This window comes from Ornithorhynchus anatinus, chromosome 9, assembly GCF_004115215.2.
Source record: "Ornithorhynchus anatinus isolate Pmale09 chromosome 9, mOrnAna1.pri.v4, whole genome shotgun sequence".
NCBI classification, from domain to species: Eukaryota; Metazoa; Chordata; class Mammalia; order Monotremata; family Ornithorhynchidae; genus Ornithorhynchus; species Ornithorhynchus anatinus.
Window position 1 is genome coordinate 46,491,091 of NC_041736.1, and position 21,256 is coordinate 46,512,346.

At 39.6% G+C, this 21,256-nt stretch overlaps 1 protein-coding gene across 2 annotated transcripts in view; it reads right to left on the minus strand.

The window, feature by feature from the left end:
* The window catches only part of SNAP25 (synaptosome associated protein 25), a 68,305-nt gene that overhangs the window by 12,231 nt on the left and 34,818 nt on the right, over nucleotides 1-21,256 (minus strand). For both annotated transcript variants that reach the window (XM_029072237.1, XM_029072236.1), the window contains exons 2-4: nucleotides 15,351-15,488; nucleotides 11,327-11,368; nucleotides 7,636-7,684 (exon numbers count right to left, since the gene is read on the minus strand). In XM_029072237.1, the coding sequence (XP_028928070.1) occupies nucleotides 7,636-7,684; nucleotides 11,327-11,368; nucleotides 15,351-15,422 (163 nt within the window). In that variant the 5' untranslated portion in view covers nucleotides 15,423-15,488. The remainder of the gene's footprint in view (nucleotides 1-7,635; nucleotides 7,685-11,326; nucleotides 11,369-15,350; nucleotides 15,489-21,256) is intronic.

Sequence of the window (21,256 nt, forward strand, 5' to 3'; positions counted from 1 at the left end):
AACATTGTACCGAGCACTTGAAGCACTTGGGAAAGTACAACAGAGATGTGAACCCTGTTCACAAGGAACTTACAGTCTCTAGCTATGCATTCTACAAGTTGTCTAACTGCATAAGCTAATCTCACTTCATTTCGTTCTTTCACTTATAAATTTTTGCACGTGTATATCAGCCTTGGTAGCACCAAGAAAGATTTGAATAAAACTGAATCTTATTGTCTGTGTGAAATTTTAAGTAATTTCCTTGATTGTCTAAAGTGAATTACATTCTGGAAATCATATTTATCCCAGAAAAGGGAGGTTAGAGAGCTCCTTCAAAGTTGTATCATTTTCTAAATGTTGGAAGAAAAGCATTAAGTTAGTTAATTCCTAAATGATCAAGATTTCTTCTAATTTTTAATGTATTTGATTGGAAAAAAACACAACTGATGGGTCTCAAAGCAGCAAATTGACAGGAGATCGGATGGCTTGATTCTGCCCCGCACCTTCCACCTCTGAGGTTAAGATGCAGTATCATTGAATAGCAGAGATTCTGAACCACTTCTAAAAATGTGCTTCATGTAGTTCAATTTATCGGCCTAGAATATCTCTGTGAAGTTATTCATTACAGTTTTCCTCTATCATCTTTTCATAATATCAAAAGAAGAGCTCATCATAAACTCGATTTAACCGTGAGGGAGAGGTTAAAAAAAACACATCAGAGAGAGTGTTAACCACAAAATTATTTTAGAAGAGGAGATAGAGATGGAGGAACATATGCACTCAAAAATAGATATTGTGGTTATAAAGCAATCAAATCAATGGTGTTTATTGAGCACTTACTATGTGCAGAGCACTGTACTAGGTGCTTGGGAGAGTACAATAGTATGTTTTCCTTATGGACTTTGTTTTTTAGATGGCATATTAAGGCAAATATATTTGAAAAGTTTGAAAGTTTTTCATTCCTCCATTTTAAACATTAGTTACTTTCCTTTCATAGCTAACAGTCTACCACTCTCTCCTCTTTCAAAACCCTCCTAAAATCACATCTCTAAGAGGCCTTCCCAGAATAATTCTCTAATTTCTCCTATCCAGCTTCCCCTCTTTATCGACTATGCAATCGGTTGTGTACCCTTTAAGCACTTTGCTATTCCCCTCAGCCTCACAATACTTATGTAAATATTTTTATATTCTACTATTTCTCTTATCCCTAATCTATCTTAATGTCTGTCCCTATAGTCTGTGAGCTCCTTGCGGGCAGGGAATGCACTGATCAACTCTCTTGTAGTGTACTTTTCCAACTGCTTAGTACAACGTACTGCACGTAGAAGGTGCTCAATAAATGCCATCGATTGCCGGTTAAAGTGACATCAACCATATCGATCTCGGTGAAATAATTATTTCCCTTTCTAAAATCCTAGAAACATGTGCATTAGATTGAACTTGATTTTTACTGCTGCTTCTTTATTGCTTTTCACATTACTCGGAAATGAGAAATTAGATTTCTTGGCTTAGCTTTCTTGTCAATGAATTTCACTTAATGGCTCTTTTTTTAGGGAATCGTGAAGTTCCGTTTTTGTCTCCACACTTCATGGGACTGAATATGCATTGAAAAGAGTTTTTAGTGATATTTTTCATAATGGTATATACTTATTTCCCTTTCGGTGAACATTTTGATTCTAAAACGTTGCATTTTCAATTGAATTTTAGAAGATCGAGAGTAAGGAAGATAAAGGTAAAAAGGAAGGGAGCAAAATTATAGATGACAAATTTCAGACCAAAAATAGAACGTAATTTGTTTTAAATGCACAGTCTTCCTTAACATTTTATTCTGACATGAAATCGAAGCCCAGAGTTATTCGTTTGTCACCAAGAGCTTTTCCATTTGTCATGGAAGTTCAGAGGTGTTTCTGGATTGTACTTAGTGCAATTCTTTGCTAAGAGGCTTTTGGGGATGGGGAAAAAAAGTACACCTGAGCGTCATCTAAGGAGAATGTCTCTGCCTTGTACAACCTCTCTGATTTGGTGATCGGATTAGTCCGCTAAAATCCTAGCATCCTTGGGTGACCAGTAGTGGTGTGTTATAAGATAGTGCTGGGACCTACTAAATCCAAGAGCTACATGGAGATTGGGGGTGTCCTGGGCTTTGGGGATCACCCTTATAGGGATCCAGGAGGAGCCAAAATGATTCCTGAGGAGAGGACTATGAAGAGGCCAGTTCCACTGGGGAAATCCAGGCAGCTCCTTGCAGGGGTCTTAACCTGGATTCCCCCTTGAGTATCCCTGCACTTCAGAGTAGCCTCTCTGAGGACACACCAAGGCCCAAGGTCCCCATTATACCACAAGTGTCAAAGTCCTTCTCAGGAACTAAGGGCATAGGGACCAGTTAGTGTCTCGAAAATTAAATATGCCCCTAAAGGCATTTAAACATGAGTGGTTCCCTGGAGACCTAAAAGAGTCTATTCCTTTCTCAATGTGTCATCTTACTTTCAGGATGTGACTCAAAGACTGGGGACAAGACAGCTGAATCACCTTGCTCCCTCACTACTCTCCTACTACAACCCAGCCCACACGTTTTGTTCCCCTAATGCTAACCTTCTCACTGTACCTCGATCTCGTCTATCTTGTCGCCGACCTCTCACGCACATCCTACCTGGATGCTTGGAATGTCTCCCTCCTCGTATGAGACAGATAATTGCTCTCCCCCACTTCAAAGCCTTATTGAAGGTGCATCTCCTCCAAGAAGCCTTCCCTGATTAAGCCTCCCTCTCCTTTTCTCGCACTCCCTTTTGTGTTACCCTGACTTGGTCCCTTCATTCATCCTCCCTCCCATTCCCACAGCACATATGTATATATCTATTATTTATTTATATTAATGTTTGTATCCTCCTCTAGACTGTGAGCTCGTTGTATACCTTTCCAAGCATTTAGTACAGTGCTGTGCACACAGTAAACGCTCAATCAGTGCAAAAGCTGAATGAATGTTTCCTATTTAACACATATGAGATTCATATTCTTATAGATGTGTCTATGTATTCATATGTGCACCTCCATGGTATTTAATAAGCACTCACTATATTCCAGGCACTGTACTAAGCACTGGGGCAGAGTCAAGCTAATCAGGTTGGACACAGACCATGTCCCACATGGGGCTCACAGTCTTAATCTCCACTTTTCAGATGAGGTAACAGACACAGAGAGGATAAATGTTACCCATATTTAATGCCCACACATTCAATGCTACGATGAAAAAGTAGTCTTTTCTATGCGGTCCATATTTCCTATTTAAGGTCTCTCTCTTCACTCATTGTGTTCTCACCCTAGCATTTGCATATTTTAAGGGCATTTGGGTGTCCACTGGGCAAAGCTATGTGTGAATGACTTCCTTTTGGGGAAAGATGAAGAGACCTTTTGAATGTAGTTATGGGGTATGTGCTTATTCCTTTGGGACTTATTTAAATGGTATCGTCAGTCGGAATTATCATATTCTCCCAGGAGAAACAGAATTATTTAGGTAAGCAATCATAATAAAATCTTTTTAGAACATCTCCATATAGAAATATTATCACATTTAGTGGCACAGAAGCTCATTGTTTAGAATTGAGCAAGAAGTAGTTAATCATGAAATTAAAATGTAAGATTTGAGAGCAAACTATTAATTATAAGCAATGGTTTCTATGATGTGAGTTTTGATGCTAAGTGCCCATTTAATTTTTTTCCATTGTACTGAATCATGATAATATTGAAAATGCTCTGTCCATTTTTCTGACTAAATGGATTTTAAGCCAGTAAAATATGCATTTTAATGTGTTCCAGATGATGTGAGGTACTGGAATCTACTTTTTCATGGATAGTTTGACCCTGAAGAGTGTGCCTTTATTTTGAGTGATTTCTTTTCTTTCCTAGATGAATTTCTTTAACATTTCTTTAACAGTGAAAGTCACCTTTGCCACAGGCTTTAAATACCACAGGAAGGAAAACCCCCCTGCCTTTAATCCTATATAGCCTTGCAACTAAGTATAATGCATTATTTGCCCTTCCCCAATTTTTTTTTAACTAGGCTCCCTTTTCCCTAGCAGTTACCCAGATAATTAGATTAAAAGAAAGAAGTATTCTTTACTGATCATGCAACTTTGAGCCTGTGAATCAGAGACTTTTTAAAATCACGAAGTATATTTAAAGAGCAGTAGAGCCCTGGACTCTCAATGCCGAGTTCCTCTTATCACTACCATAATGTGGATTCGAGTCAGTGGCAACTAGGGACTCAAAAGAAATATGGCTTCATTCTTGGGTTCACACCTCAATTTGGATGCTTTCACCTCCTCAACCTGAAGTACAATTCAACTTTCTCTGACAAGGCAGGATCTCCCCTTCAATTGATGTTCTGTAAGTACATTTTCATTCATTTGTTGATTTCCTGTTTTGTATATGTGTGTATGTTTATAATATGTGTGTTTCTCAACTGTTTTGCAGCTCCTTTTTTAAACAGTTCTACACGTATGAGATTCCTATTCTTATAGGTGTGTATATATATTCATATGTGCACTTTTCATAGTATTTAATAAGCACTCACTGTATTCCAGGCACTGTACTAAGCACTGGGGTAAAGTCAAGCTAATCAGGTTGGACATAGACTGTGTCCCACATGGGGCTCACAGTCTTAATTGCCATTTTTCAGATGAGTTAACAGACACAGAGAGGTTAAGTGACTTGTCCAAGATCACACAGCACATAAGTGGAGGAGCTGGGATTAGAAGCCAGGTCCTTTTGACTCCCAGACCCATGCTCTAGCCACTAGGCTGCTTCTCTATACACCTATATTCCTCCTGATAGGTTTGTTAAAATTTGATAAACATAGGGCAATTTTGTTGTGATAGAAAACCATGATGGGTATTGTGGTTTTGTTGACTCAATCAATCAATGCTTACTTATGTGCAGAGCACTATACTAAACATTTAGAAAAGAACAATACACAGAGCTGGTAGATGTGATCTCTGCCCTCAAGGAGCTTACAGGTTTCAGGGAGGAGGTTTATGGCTTCAGCTAAAGGATTGATCACCAAAGTGCAATTACTGTTATCCCTGTAACTTTCATAAATAAGTAGGAGAAAATGCTTTTCAGCCACTTCACCTTACAGTAATGGCCTCAAAGACTTAAGCTTATTGGTGCCAAAAACAATTCAATTCTCCACTATTCAGAGTGAAGATGCCCCAGAGGAATTTCTCGAGTTATGTATTGAAACATCAAGGCAAACAAGTTGCTAAGAAACCTTAATAGCCAAGAAACAGATGAGTTTTATGACCGGAAAGGTTAACTGTTCCCATAACATCTCTTTCCAAAAATCAATGTCAGAGTCATTCTATACAAATGCAGGTCAGCTGAAAAAAAAATCACACGGCAGCATTAATGGATGGCTTTCTTAAAAGGATGATCTGTCAAGTGGCCCATGACTTAAATGCACTGAATGGATTATAGCATTTACATGCTTTTTTAAAATCATCTAATAATTTTGTGCATTCAATACTTTCCCTGTTAAACATGTTATAGATAAATTACAATTAAAGGAACATTCTCCTACAATACTGAAGTTGCACACTTTAAAATTAAGGAATTAAAATACACTTAGTATGGCACTATAATTATAATATATTTTTTCAATTTGCAATTACACCATGGATCATTTAAGATTTTAATCCAAAACTGCAATAATAATTTATTGAACATTTTTACTATGACCATAACCAAGTAGGAGATTTTACTTTCCCGGGAAGAATCAGCTCCCTTTAGATTTGTTTATAAACGAATGCATTTTATCCCTCTAACTGAATGTTGAATTTCCTAGGTTTACTGTTTTATTGGAAAATGACATTTGTTAGAGCACAAATATTTAAAAGGCAGAAATAAAATTGACAATGTAAATGGGAAAAAAAAAGGTGTCTGCCCTGGAAAATAGAAATTCTAATTAGCAGATTTTGAGCAAAGTTTATGCTGTAAATATTGCAAAATTAATTCAAAAGACAAATCTTTACATTTTCAAGTTTTGTCCCAGTTGCTTCTGGTCTAGGAAAATGTCACCCATTTTCTTCTTTGAAAATGTGACTTGAAAATGTTTCTCTTTGAAACAGGGAAAGGTGAGGCTTTGTTCGAAAAGTAATGTTCTCTTTGTATTGGACCTATGGGCAAGATTCTTCTCTTCCACGGGTGTACGCACATTGTTTTCTAATGACCAAGGAACCGATTCCCAAGTTTCAGAGGATCAAATTGTTACTTTAGGTCAATTTAGCATTCATGATTCCTAGACAAGATTCAGTAAACTTCCATAGATCCCCTACTCCCTACCAAGTCAAGTCATTCTGAATTGAATAACATTGAGGATAAGCATTGATGTATTTTTGCCAAATTGGGTGACCTTCCCAGTTTGAAAAATTTTCTTATGTTTTAACATCCTAGTTTTCTATGTTGAACCCAATTCTCATGAATGGAAGTCCTGAGGACACAAAAACATTCTCCTTGGGTGAGCAGAGAGAAAAGCAATCTTCCTTCATTCTCTCCATTATTCTCCACTGAGGCAAAATTATGCATTCTTGCCCATTCTACCTCTTCCCAAAACACTCATCTGTGGTGCATTAAATGGATTTTTCAGAGGCAGCAGAATAGGAATGGAAGTATTGACAGTAGAATAACTGGGCAAGTAAATCCACAGTTTGCTCCACACATGCCCCACTAGTGACACGAAACACCCTCCATGATTCACTCTGCATAAGGACTCCAGGTATCTTGTGCAGGAGGGCTGTTTTCTTCCTTTCCCTCTCCTAGGTTAGGTATACCTATTCAACTGACCATAGAATGCTTTCTCGCCACATAGGGGCAGAATTAGATTTAACAAGAATTATGGAAAAAAGCCCACCAGTAGGTTGTTCTCTCTTAAATTTGAGACTTCAGGGAAGTGGCTGCCTCACCTCTAGGAAAAGTGAGCGAGGACTAAAGTCCAGAGGGAAGCAGAAATGTCAAATTTCATAACATTTCCCTTCTGAGATACTTTTTGAGATGTCTTTTTGACACTGTAGGTATCACTGCATTAAAATAGCAATACTTCTATTGAAATGAATTATCTCTGGCTTCTTCAGCAAGGTTACATAGGGCATGAAGTGGCAAACATTTCATCGATTTGGCACATTTTGAATTTACCTCACTAATCTTCTTTGTCTGATTAAAGTCATTTCCTCTCCCATAAGAATCTCCCACAATCCATCTCTAATCCAACATTCTACTGGCTGCACTGGGATGATGACAGAATAGGGATAAGACCTCTGCTTAATGACGTACTTCATTTTTGTCAAATGGTTGAGTTTACCAAAAGGAAGAAACCTAACAGAGAAGTAAGGCAATAGAGAAAAAAAAAACCCAACCAAAACAAAAACAAACAAAAAAAAATCTTACATTGCGTAAAATGCTACCTGAAAGTTTCAATTAAGAAGCATTCAATGAAAGGAGTCCTTAAGAAACCATTTCTTGTTTTCTTGTCTTCCCATGATATTTATTAATTCTACTCATTCAAGGAAATAGAAAGAAAATACATTCCCTTATATTTATCACCAAAGACAGATGATCATTTACAGATGCAGGTTTATATCTCTTACTAAAGCAATCTGAACTTACCTCCTTGCTCATCCAACATAACCAAAGTCCTGATACCAGCATCTTTACTCTACATTCCAGTAATGGTAGCAGAGTTGAAAAAGAGGTAGAAAGAGGGGGAGAAGAGAGAGAGAGAGCGAAATCAGTAAGGGAACATTTAGGCCTAGAAAAAGGAAATCCAGAAAGACAAAAGAAACACATGCAGAAAATGTGGCCAGGGAATTAATGGGCTAGGCAAATAGGAATGACCAAGTGGATGGAGATTATGTAGGATATTAGAAGATACACCATCCCACTTTCCCATATTTCTGATGGAGTTATTGGACTATTTTAAAACAAATTATGTGAAGAAAGGAAATATAGGACTGTCCTGCCACGATTGCATTGCTTTTTTTTTTTTCCCATGGAAAAAAATCATTCCCAAATTCTAGTTAAAGTCCTCTTTTACCCAAGAATGTGAATTTTCAAGAAGATGTGAATATAACACAAAGAAGGCCACAGAATATCTGGCTGTTAAAAAGAACAGAAACAACAATGACTCTTTTATAATTAACAAAGCAAATGAAAGACTATCACCAGGACCAATTGAGTTCCTATACTGACTAAAACATTTAAGTAGGTATCATCTAAAATGAGATTTTTGACCAGCCAGATCAAGGTAGTATCCCAGAACAAATTTCTGATAGTATAACACCCTTCTTAATCATATTTTGTTGTAAAGCTAAATTTAAATGATGCTTTAAAGTGATTTAAGGAAAACTGTCAACCTTCTGTACAGAGGTATATTTTGAAAGTAGAAAAAATAATTTCCTCCAAGTGCAATAAAAGGTCTTTTATGATAAATCTTTGAGAGAAAATGTGCCATGCAGATATATATCCAATACAAGCATGCATATTCATATATTTATATGTATGACCATTTTACTTTAAACAAGGTTATATACATTTGACAGTGTTCTGTGAAATTAGCAAAAATTTCAGGTGATTAGTGAATATTTACTGTTTAAAAAGTAACATAAGACTATCTCAATTAGTCTTTGAAATAAAGAGCTTTGTTGAAAGCTTTTTGTTTTGGGAATTATTAAACAGAGATGTGTCCAATCCTAAAATTTTCTGGAAAGATCTACACTGAAGTCGAAACAGTATAGATGGCACTATATTAATTTTTTCAAGCAAGAGTATTTCAGGATTAAAGTTGTCAATTTAAAAAATCATACCAAATATATTTATTACACAAAATCTCAAAGAACCACCCCTTAGAATTTGTTCAATTAAACAAATAAGTAAACAAATCTAACCCCCCATTTTCAATATTAAATCCTGTTGAATTTTATGGGCTTTATAAAAAATATTCATAAAATTCATATCCTTTAACCCAAAGAAGGGTAGATGGTAGAGATTTTCATATGTGCAGTGACTGATTCAGTCTTTGACATTACACTTAATGAGAAGTTAAAGTAAACTCAAGTCCTACAAAGTTACTGTGGTCTTTATGTTGATGGGCAAAATAGTGCTTCATTTCTCAAATTTTCAAACATCTAAATTACTTCATGAATTATTGAATAGTGTCCTTAAAAAACACTTTTTATTTAAAGCAGAACATTACTTTGGAATAGTTGGATGTGATGGATATTTTGCACACAATAACCTTGCAAGAAACAAAAGTAACTACAATCACTGTTAACAAAGCTATATCTGCTGTTTCTCTTCTTCATTAATGTAGGTAGACTGCCTCCATTTTTTTTCACTGATTTCATTAAAATGAACCTTTATGATTGATGAAGAAACATGTTGAAAAACAAATCTATAATTAATGCATTTGCCATCAATTAACTTATTAAGGACATTATTTATCTGGACAGGTTGACATTGCCTCTGGTTTTAAAAAAGCACAAAAGAGAAATGTCAACAGCCCCTGAACTCCAGAAGGTTGGCAATCATTTCCTAGTCATATGTTCTAATACATTTCCCAATCCCCTTTCCACTTTTTTGATGTTATTTGTCAAGATGCATAGTATTTCCATGCCTGTTTGAAAGAGTGACTATTCCTATCTTATGAAAATGTATTTCATAGGTTCACAGAGGAAAGGGGAATGGAAAATTTGTTTTGACATTTATCAGAATGTTTTCAAATATAAAGAAATTCTTACTATCATCAGAGAACCTAGAACGTGATTAAGTACAATATGCAAATAGGACCTTAATCATGCACTTCCATCTCCACTATTCATATTTTGGGCCAAAATGCATTGTTTAGCCTTAATAACTTGGTTAATTGTAGGTGGCAAAGGGTGATAAATCTGGGTAAAACTGTTATTAATTTTCTGTCTGAGCTGTATGCTTCAACATAAGAAATATTGTTTATTTCCACTTGGATATTATGACAAGCTTCTGTTCGTGAAAGATCCATTCAGTCATATTTATTGAGCGCTAACTATGTGCAAAGCACTGTACTAAGCACCTAAGATAGCAATCTGCAAGCCTACATTTACTGCCCAGCCAGCATTTTCAAATATTAAATCTGTGCCGTTTACTCTCTTCTTTGAAATGATAATCTAAAGTGTAAAATGGTCCCCTTGATTCAAGATTTGGAAAGCTGCTTTGTGGTGATTCATGTTGCTAAGTGCTCCCTCACTGGGACTCTTTAGCATTGATTTTATCTGAATGTTTTCCCCATGAATCTTAGCCAGAGACTGTCATTTATTCAGGACACTTGATGTTCCTTGTAGGGCTTATTGACTTTATTTTCCTACGTGTTATTTACGATATAGAATTGGCCCACGTGTAAAAACCTGGAACTACTGAAGAGGAAATTATAGTTGGATCAGTCAGGGTCCAGGACATGGTTTAATTTCCTTTCTTTTGCCCTCTACCTTTATTATGTCCTTGGCATATATAATATTCAGACGGAACAGGATGTAATGGGCAAATTATTTAATCTCTTTGCTACGAAGCAGTTGAAGCTTATGAAAATCATAACCATATTGTGTAACTGATGCCTTGAAAGGTAGATTCAAAGCATGTATCACTTGGTATAGTGTTGAACAAAAGCTATTAGATTTAGTTCATTCAATTAAGGAGAATATAGTCAAGAACATTCTTTTTTTCACTTAATCTCTTTCTCTGAACAAGTTAAATGAATCACTTGATTCTTATTGGTTTATGTCAATTTTGTGAAAGGAAGATGCAGCAAGTTTGGTTCAAATGTCATGACACATCGTCAGTAGAGAACACAGAGTTACCCTTGCAAAAGGCCCAATTCAAAACTTCTGAACAGTGCCTGAGGCTCACCCAGGTGGATGTTCAAATCATAATCTGAAATATCAAAGACCTCTTGTGTTGCTCTAAATTTCCTTTGCATTGATTTTGTTGATCAATAACCAGCCCGTGATATTTTGGAATTGCCAAAGCCTGATTAAATAAAAGATGAAAAGTTAGACTTGTAGGAAGGCATATGCAGGTGCTGCCCAAATGGGACTAGAAACAGTGCATAGCCCAAGGCCAGAAACGTCTTGCTAGACCACTGAAGGCCTAATCACAAACTTGTTCACCTCAGTTGGACATTGCACTCTACAAATATGTCTGTCTTTGGGAATGGCAAAACTCCCACTAATCTCAGTAGGAACTTTGTCTAGAGAATTCAAGGAGAATAGAGATAACAGGATATGGAATTAATTATCAAACTGAATTTTTTGAGACGATCAACGCTTACCTCTTCAACGAGCTGCAGCATACGACGAGTGCTTTCCAGTGACTGAAAAATAATTTTAAAATGAAGTTACAATTTGACAGTGATCCATCCCAAACTACAGTAGGATTTTATGAAGTTACGCTATTAAAAAACACTTTCACCTAATTCCCACATCAAGATACTGTCACTCTTTCACTGCTCTCTCTTTCGAACCCTATTTCTGTTGTTGTCTTATGCTGTCGAGTCATTTCCGACACAGAGCAATGCCATGGACGTATCTCTCCCAGAATGCCCTACCTCCATCTGCACTTGCTCTGGTATATCCATAGAGTTTTCTTGGTATAAAAATAAGGAAGTCATTTTCTTGCCTTCTTCCGCACAATAAACTTGAGCATCTGTCCTTGACTCTCTCCCATGCCCCTGCTGCCCAGATCAGATGTGATTAAGAAAAACAGTCTCTAATAGATACTGTCTTTGAATTTACTGCCAAGATTTTTTTTTATCTTTTTCTCCAACTCTTCCATTTTCCTTTCTCAACTGTCTACCTGCAGGGCTCCCTTTGAAGTCAATGGTAGAAGGGACTGCAGGTCCTGGGAAATATAAGAAATATGCCCTTATTTTCTTTTCTTTCCTATCTCACCCCAGTAAATATGGCTCGGTGGGCCATAATCCCTCTTACAAAGTGATAGGTTTCAGAGTAACTGGGAAAGAGAAACTCGCAGAAATGGAGAGTAAAATTATTTCCCATTTTAAGTCACCCTTATACCCATCAGCCTGCTAAAATAATTCTCCCAGATTTGGGGAGAAATCTGAATTTGTCTATTACGGTCTGAAGAGCAATAGATCAAGCAATTCCCCTATTCCCTCTTTTTATCTGCATCACCTTTGCATTTGGATCTGTACTCTTTATTCACTGCTCCCTCAGCCCCACAGCAGTGAAAAACATGTCTGTAATTTATTTTAATGTCTGCCTCCCCCTCTAGGCTGTAAGCTCCTGGTGGGCAGGTAACGTGTCTACTCTGTTATATTGTATTCTCCCAAGTGCTCAATATAGTGCTCTGCGCACAGTAAACACAATAAATACAACTGATTGATTTGATCAATAAGGCAATACTCTAGGCTCCTACTATATCTCTATATATCTTGCTTCAAGTAAAATGGTTGGAGGCTTAGTACAGTGCTCTGCACGCAGTAAGCACTCAGTAAATATCGATTGATTGATTGGAGGCTTTTAAAAATTTGATCAATTATGACCTTACTGAAATGGGAGCTTTCCTACCTGAGATGAGAAAGTGGAAGGCTGGCTGTCTTGACCAGGGCGTCATGGCACATCATGCACCCTGAGAATTTGCTCTCTTTAATGTCGCTATACACGCCCAGGTGTTTCCTCATGTTCAGGAAAACACGGATGGGTGTCCAGTGAGATCCAAGCTTATGCTGCACCTAAATACATGCATAAAACTGGGCTCTCAGCCTGGTATTTATAACAATCTCTCCCACTCTCCATTCCCAGAGCTCTGGCTGGCTGGGGGAGGGGAGGGGAAGACAGGAGAGGAGAGTCTGGCACTGCTGACTGCTCAGTCTTGGGCATGACCCTGACCAAAAATGATAATAATTCCGGCATTTGTTAAGTGCTATTACGTGTCAGACACTATCCTGGGGAGAAGCAGCGTGGCTCAGTGGAAAGAGCCCGGGCTTGGGAGTCAGAGGTCATGGATTCTAATCCTGGCTCTGCCACTTGTCAGCTGTGTGACTGTGGGCAAGTCACTTCACTTTTCTGGGCCTCAGTGACTTCATGTGGAAAATGGGGATGACTGTGAGCCTCACGTGGGGCGAGCTGATTACCCTGTATACCCCAGCGCTTAGAACAGTGCTCTGCACATAGTAAGCGCTTAAATACCAACATTATACTAAGCGCTGGGGTGGATACGAGAAAATCAGGTGGGACACAGTCCCTGTTCCACATGGGGCTCACAGACATCCCCATTTTTTACAGATGAGGTAACTGAGGCACAGAGAAGTGAAGTGACTTGCCCACAGTCACACAGCTGTCAAGTGGCGGAATTAGGATTAGAACTCACGACCTTCTGACTCCCAGGCCCATGCGCTATCCACTACACCATGCTGCTTCTCTAAAATGGGTTCTCTAAAAATGGTTGCGAAAAGCTGGCCGAGCTGACCTCCTAAATTCAGTCCATCAGCCAGTTATATTAACTGAGCACTTACGGTGTACAGAATATTGTACTAAGCACTCGGGAGAGTTTAACAGACTCAGTAGACACAATGCCTGTCCTCAAAGAGCATACAATCAGGCAGAGGAGACAGACTCTAAAATAAATTCCAGCTAGAGGGAAGCAACAGAGTTTAGAGATCCGTATACGTGTGGGGAGAAAGAGTGGGGTGAATAATTAAGTGCTTAGTTTCCCTGCACGCTTAAAATAATTTGATTCTATGAGAGTAACAATTTGCCTTTAATGCTCTCCCTCCCTCTACTTGAACTAGGTTTAAAAATAAAAACCTTTCTGTTTCCTTGCTCCTGTATTGAAAAATGCTGGTGTTTTTTCAACTGATCTTGATGTACTGAGTCTCTCTGTTTGCTACGTCCCTTGGCTGCCAGGCTTACCAAATTATCAGTCAAGTGCAATTCAATTAGAGCTTGTCTTCCTGAGATTGGCCTAAATGAAACTGATACTGATATTACAAACTAATCTGAAGATAATTATTGTATATGATGGATGAAGAGTCACCAAAATACATGGAAAAGTAATTTAGTATCCTTGTTCTCGAGTTAGTGGATTCTGAACAGTTAAACCACATTTCTCACAACTGGGCATGAATGCTCTCAAGTAACGACTTGACCCAAAGAAATGACGATGCTGCCTGTGGTGGCGAAATTAAGCGATATATGCATATTCACTGACTGTAGTGGAAATTTTCCTTTTTAGACAATAGCGAGGAAGATATAAATACCCAAATCACTTTGTATCCCATATGGTAACCGGCAGCAGTCTTTCTCCAGCCATTTTAGTTTTAAAGGATGAGCTTCTAGGCTAAAGACCAGCATGACCTAGTGGAAAGACTACAGGCTAGTGAGCCGAGGACCTGGGTTCTAATTCCGGTTCTGCCCATTCATTCAATCATATTCTTTGAGTGCTTACTGTGTGTAAAGCACTGTACTAAGCAGATGCCTACTGTGTGAATTTGGGCAACTCACTTCACCTCTCTGTGCCTCAGTTACCTCATCTGTAAAATGGGGATTGAAGATGTGAGTCCCACATGGGGCAGGTACCGTTTCCAATCCAATTCGCTTGTATTCAACCCAGCGCTTAGTACAGTGTCTGACACATAGTAAGTGCTTAACAAATACCCAAAACTATTATTATTATTAATACCTTTTCTTCCCTTCCTTAGACTGTGAGCCCACGTTGGACAGGGACTATGCCTGACCTGATTAACTTGTATCTATCCCAGCGCTTAGAACGGTGCTTGACACATAGTAAGCACTTAACGAATTCATTAGCTAATAATTTATACAGCACTTACTATGTGTCAAGCACTGTTCTAAGTGATGGGATAGATACTATTATTATTATTATCATCATCATTCTACTTAGGCCCTGAGCCCCATGTGGGACTGGGACCTTTATATTCAGTCATATTTACTGAGAGCTTACTGTGTGCAGAACACTGTACTAAGCGCTTGGGAGAATATAATATAGCAATAAACAGACACATTCCCTGCCCGAAACGAGCTTACAGTCTTCCAACCTGATTATCTTGTATCTACGATAGCACTTAGTACGGTGCTTGACACATAGTAAGTGCTTAACAAATACTATTATTATCATTATTGTTAATAGAAATAAATAAGACAAATTTTGAAAAGTCATTTTAAGGTTTGCTAAAATGCACTCTTTCTTATTTGTGGAAAGCAGTACCATCAAATTTGCTTTATCCAGTTAGCGATCCGTTCGTGAAGTGCAGAGGACTTAACTTCCAGTTCCTCTACTTTCTATTTCCTTCTCCCCACGACCCCTGGGCTCACCTCGTCGGCTAGCTGGTCAGCCCGCCTCTGCATCTCCTCCAACTCATTGCGCATATCCGCGTCCTCTGCCATGGTCACGGTGTGTGTTGGTATATCGGGAGCTATGGATCAAGGCTGTGTGACTGTTTCACCAGAGTCCTGCAATGCAACAAATCGCAAAAGAAACACTAGAATTAGAGGCACTTAGACGCAGCACACTCCGCAGTGACATTGTGGAAGGTTAATAGCCCTGGAAACACTCGACTTTGTATTTTTCCTACCAACCAACCTCTCATCACTCCTATGACTCCCAGCTAGCACAAAGAGCCCACCATTCAAGGCCAGAACTATTCTATTCACAGGATATTAGTCACTCCTTTGAATCGGTACGGGAACATATTCTGGCTACTCCGATGGTGCCGGTTTCTGACGAAAAGTGAATTAGGTTTTTGAAGGCACGAGCAGCAATTAGGATTAAGCACACTCGGGGTTGGAAATGACAGGGCTCAACTGGATGACGTTCGGTATTAACAGAGCATTGTGGCTGTTGGAGACAAAGGTGATTACGTAGGGAGGCTTTTGTCTCTCAGCTGTCATTAAAAATTGACAGCCCGCTTTTTGTAATTGATTTTCAGCTGATTTGAAAGGGGAGAGTGGGCCCCATCGTGTGTCATGCGACAACTACATTACCAGCTTATTTCTCTGCTTGACTCATGTGATCTTGGTGCTTACAGAGAGCAGGATTTAGCCATCATCAGAAGCACTAATCCAGCTCGAAGGGGAGGAGGGAAAAGGGACGGGGGGACGGAGGGAGGAATGTCGAGTTCAGCCACGAAACACTGCCGTTTACTCAGTTCAGGAGACAGCTTCTCTGATCGTGCCAAGTTCTTCTCTTAAATAGCATGGCTCCCAAGAAGCTCACCCCTGTAGTCCTTAGGAGCAGAATTTCTAAACAGGGGGAAACACGAGAAGGGACACACGAGAGGACTGATGAAAAGATCACAGAACTGTGAATTAGGACACCTGGATTCTAAGAGAAGCAGCATTGCCTGGTGGAAAGAGCCCAGGCCGGGCAGTCAAAGGACCTGGGTTTTAATCCTGGCTTCGCCACTTACCTGCGAGGTGAGATTGGCTAAGTCACTGAACTTCTCTGTGCCCTTAGTTCCATCATCTGCAAAATGGGGATTCAATACCTGTTCTCCCTTCTACTTAGACTGTGAGTCCCATCTGCGACCTGATTATCTTTTATCTACCCCAGTGCTAACAATGTTCAACATTTAGATTAGCACATAGTAAGTGCTTAATAAATACCATTATTATTATTATTACAGTGCCTGGCACATAGTAAGAATTTAAATGCCATAATAATAATAATCATCATCATCATGGCTTATCCACTTGCCTGTTGTGTGGATTTACCCAAGGTCCTTATTCTCCCCTTTCTTCACTCTTCCTTAGAGAATTTCTGTATCAGTATAGTCTGTGGACCATACTCTTCCAAGTCCAAACAAGAATTTCCTTTAAACTATTAATCCCATTTTGCTGATGGGATATTCAAGCAGAGAGGGTCAAATGGTCTGACCAATTCAGAAAGCGGTCATGTCTGTCTCTGGCAATCCTAATGGAGATTGATTAAAACTTTAAGAAACACTCCTGGACTTCTCAAGGTTGACAGAAGTCGCTGATCCACCAGCCTGATGATTTAGGATGATTTAGAAGTATGGTCTAGGGAAGGGAGCCTGGGGTTGAGATTCAGAATCTCTAGGTTTCATCTAGTTCCACTAGTGGTGTGCTGTGTGATTCCAAGAGTCTCTTGACTTGTCTGAAACTAAATTTTCTCATCCGAAATATGGACATTAAATACCTATTCTACCTCCCCCTTTAGACTGTGGGACTGAAATTGTGTCAGATCTGATTGTGTGATATCTACCCCAGCACTAAGCACAGTGCTTAGCCTGAAAAGCTTTACAAATACCACAATTAATCTTACTATTATTATTACTGGGGTGGAGATCAGAGTTGGGATTATCAGCATGTGGTTCCCTATGGCTTGTTTTGTCTACATACTATTTTTTAGCTTTATCCTGCTCAGATTTAGCCCCACACTTGAAATCTTTCAACAGGAAATTCTATTCAAACAGCTCACTCTCCCTTTGCAGATGAAGCCGGTATAGCTGTGGCCAGTAAATTGACAGCAGTATACCAGAACTCAGAAATCCAAACTTCCCATTCTCTGGCTCTCCCTCTCTCTCTTCCTTTTCCAGAAGATTTTCATTTTAATGCCCGCCCTCTCATAAAGACTGCAAACTCCTCGGTGGGCAGGATTATGTCTACCAACTCTTTATACTTTTGCAAGTGCTTAGTATGATGCTCTGCCCACAATGAGGGCTCAATAAATACCTTTGATGATTCCCAGCAGAGAAACTCCTTAAATGCTGAGCAAAAACTCATCCTTAAAACCCTCAGGAGGCCACAATGAGACAATGCAGATTATTGTTCGAAAAGACAGGAAAAAAAGGCAGATACAATTTTGCTATGTTAATTCTAAGGATCCCCATGTTAATGTTTTAGCATTTATAATCCCTGCTGTGTTTTTTTAATCCTTGGTATTTAATTTACATTTGCTATTTGAACATCTCTGGGTTCTTTACCTAGCTATCACCTTGAACAGTATCCACTGCAGGAAGGCATTGAGTATTATTATTTGATGGTGATATATCGACACCTCACTCTCCCCATTTTTCAAGTTGGGAAACAGATGGACTGAACAAGTTGGGAAACTGAGGGACTGAAAAATTAAGGGATTTGCCCCAAATCACATATAAATCTGTGGCAAAGCCAAACCCCCACCGGTTTTGGAGTAAAACTTCCAGAAGGGACATCTTGGGGGTGAGATTGTGAAGGTGGCAAACAAAGCCATCCTTTTGGCATTTGGCATGCCAACCACTGGCATGCCAGCACTCTTAGGTGACTGCCTCTGCCCCTCTCCTCCATTTGTGGTTGCTCTCTTGTTCTCTTTCACCCTGTCCCTCTCCCTCTTCCTGAGGTGTTGTGTGAGCACTCAGTAACCTCTTCCAGACCCACTGTGGCCTAAATACACCCTATCTTGCTCCTTTCTGTCCACCTCCACCTCTAGCCAGCATCTCAGCGTGGCTCAGTGGAAAGAGCCCGGGCTTGGGAGTCAGAGCTCATGGGTTCTAATCCCGTCTCTGCTGCTTATCATCTGTGTGACTTTGGGCAAGTCACTTAACTTCTCTGTGCCTCAGTTCCCTCATCTGTAAAATGGGGATGAAGACTTTGAGCCCCACTTGGGACAACCCCATTACCTTGTATGAACCCCGGTCCTTAGAACAGTGCTTTGCACATAGTAAGTGCTTAACAAATACTACCATTATTATTATCTCCAAGGAAAACAGGTATTTTTCAGCAGGCTGCAGAAACAGTGGTTAGATTGATGGGACTTAGCCTAACCGGTTTTCAGCCAGCCCTTGTGAATTACGGAAATCCAGAAAATCACCAGAATTAAAGCCATAAGGATTTACAAAAAAACCCCACCCCTCTTCGTGGTAGAATCATTCCCTTTGGTTAGTGATGGGACAAATCCAATGTCTGCTAATTAACTTTTCATTTCCTTTTAAGGGTAATAATAATGTAATAATGTTGGTATTTGTTAAGCGCTTACTATGTGCAGAGCACTGTTCTAAGTGCTAGGGTAGATACAGGATAATCAGGTTGTCCCACAGGAGGCTCACAGTCTTAATCCCCATTTTACAGGTGAGGGAACTGAGGCACAGAGAAGTTAAATGACTTGCTCACAGTCACACACAACCGGCAGTCGAACCCATGACCTCTGACACCCAGGCCCGTGCTCTTTCCACTGAGCCACGCTACTGTTGCCTCTGAACCCAAGGCCTGAAGACACAGGGTCCAGGGGGTACCATCCTTTATGTAGCAATCCACCCATGTACTGCACACATAGAACTTTCAAGGGGCTCTTTGACAGAAATCCACAGACGGATCTATCCTGGAAATTTATTGAAAAGCCAAGCTCTGTGGCCTTCTAAGACTTAGAGTGTAGCTATTTTTCCCCTGGACTCAGCTTTCTTTGCCTACACAAATAAGAAGACAAAGTAACTGCTCGTGTTTCCTTGGCAATCATCTTTGATAAATTGCTGTTCTTAGTGTGAAGAGAACAGTTGTCTGACCTTCATTCTTTCATATAGCTCACGGCCTCCTGGCTCTAGGCTGATTGTGCTCAGTTGGACATCAGTTAAAGCAAAGATATTCTGCAGGGAAGACTCAAATGCTGTTCTACCCAGCCCCAACACATTATTTTATTTCCAAACAGTATCCCTGCTAGGGAATTTGAACATCTTGGGGGTGGCTGCTAGACTATTTGTGAATTCCTGTGTGTTCTGGGGGCTAAAAAGTAAAACATTTAGATGAGTCTGACCACTCAAGAGCAATAGTTCACAATACTTGAAATTTGGAGGGCCAATCACAGTAGGCTAATAAGGTGGCTGATTTCAAGATGGAAATTTTGATTTGACAATAGACCTTTCTTCATATGTTTACTGCCGTTGGTCAATAAGTTGGTTTTCTTTCAAAACCTCCGCAAATGCACATTAATATTCTAAGAGAGGGAAACTGAAGAGACACAATTGAAATGATGATTAATAATTATTACAACCGCTTCAAGAATTTGCTCTTTAAATAGTACTTTACAGATGAGAAGCCATTAACGTTGGCTCTCCCATTCTTGCCTGTTAAGAGGGTGGGTAGCTATGTGCCTTCCTGAGCTCATTCTCCAGCTTCCTTCTCTAGTCTCTGGTTCATTTGGGCTATCTCCAGCTGCAAACAACAATACTCCAGTCACAGACTGTGCCAACCACCAACCAATCAGTGGCATTTATTGAGCACTTATTTGACACAGAGTATTGTCATGTGCATTTGAGAGAGTGCAACCGAGTACTCTGCCTGAATGGTTGCAGTAGAGAAGAAGGGGGCCAATATGTTGGCATAGAAAAACTCCTCTTGGGGAGTGGCACGGTGTCTGACTACTATCTGTGGGAGAGAATTGCTGGTTCTGCCTTGATTTACCTTGACCACACTCCCATTGGTGGTTTACAGCTAAGGTTGTGCATGAGCACTGTGACCAGAGGTAGAAAGACAGAGGCTGAATCAATCAATCGCATTTATTGAGGGCTTACTGTGTGGAGAGCACTGTACTGCATTCTTGGGAGAGTACAATATAACAGAGTTGGTGTGTTCTCTGCCCATATTTCCTGCTCATTGTCTCTCTCTTCAGCCATAGGTAGTTTTAAGCCTGTCATTGGGCAGGGATTGTCTCTATCTGTTGCCCAATTGTACATTCCAAGCGCTTAGCACAGTGCTCTGCACATAGTAAGTGCTCAATAAATACTATTGAATGAATGAATGAATGCATGAGGACTGTCCTGGGTTTCTCAACAGGAAATTACGACGACACTCTTCTCCCACCTCTTCTAGTGGGGAATGGATCATCAGTCCAGAGTCTTTCTCGGTCTTGGTACTTTTCAAGCTAGCGTAGACTTCACCTTCACAGACAGAAAAGGAACAGATGACTCATTTTAGATCCCACAGTACATCTCAATCTGAACTAGTGCCTTAGCCACTCCTCCTCCCTTGCTCTTCGGAGAAGAACTAATATTCCTAGGACATAATCTAGTGAATACTCTTACTTTAATGGTATTTGTTAAGCGCTTACTACATACCAGGGTTAGATACAAGATAATCAGGTTGGACAAAGTCCATGTCCCGGCTGAGGCTTGTGGCTTTAATCCCCAATTTTTTGGATGAGATAACTGAGGTATAGAGAAGGTAAGTGATTTGCCCACATCATATAAGTGATGGAGCTGAGATTAGAACGCAGGTCCTCTGCTTCCCAG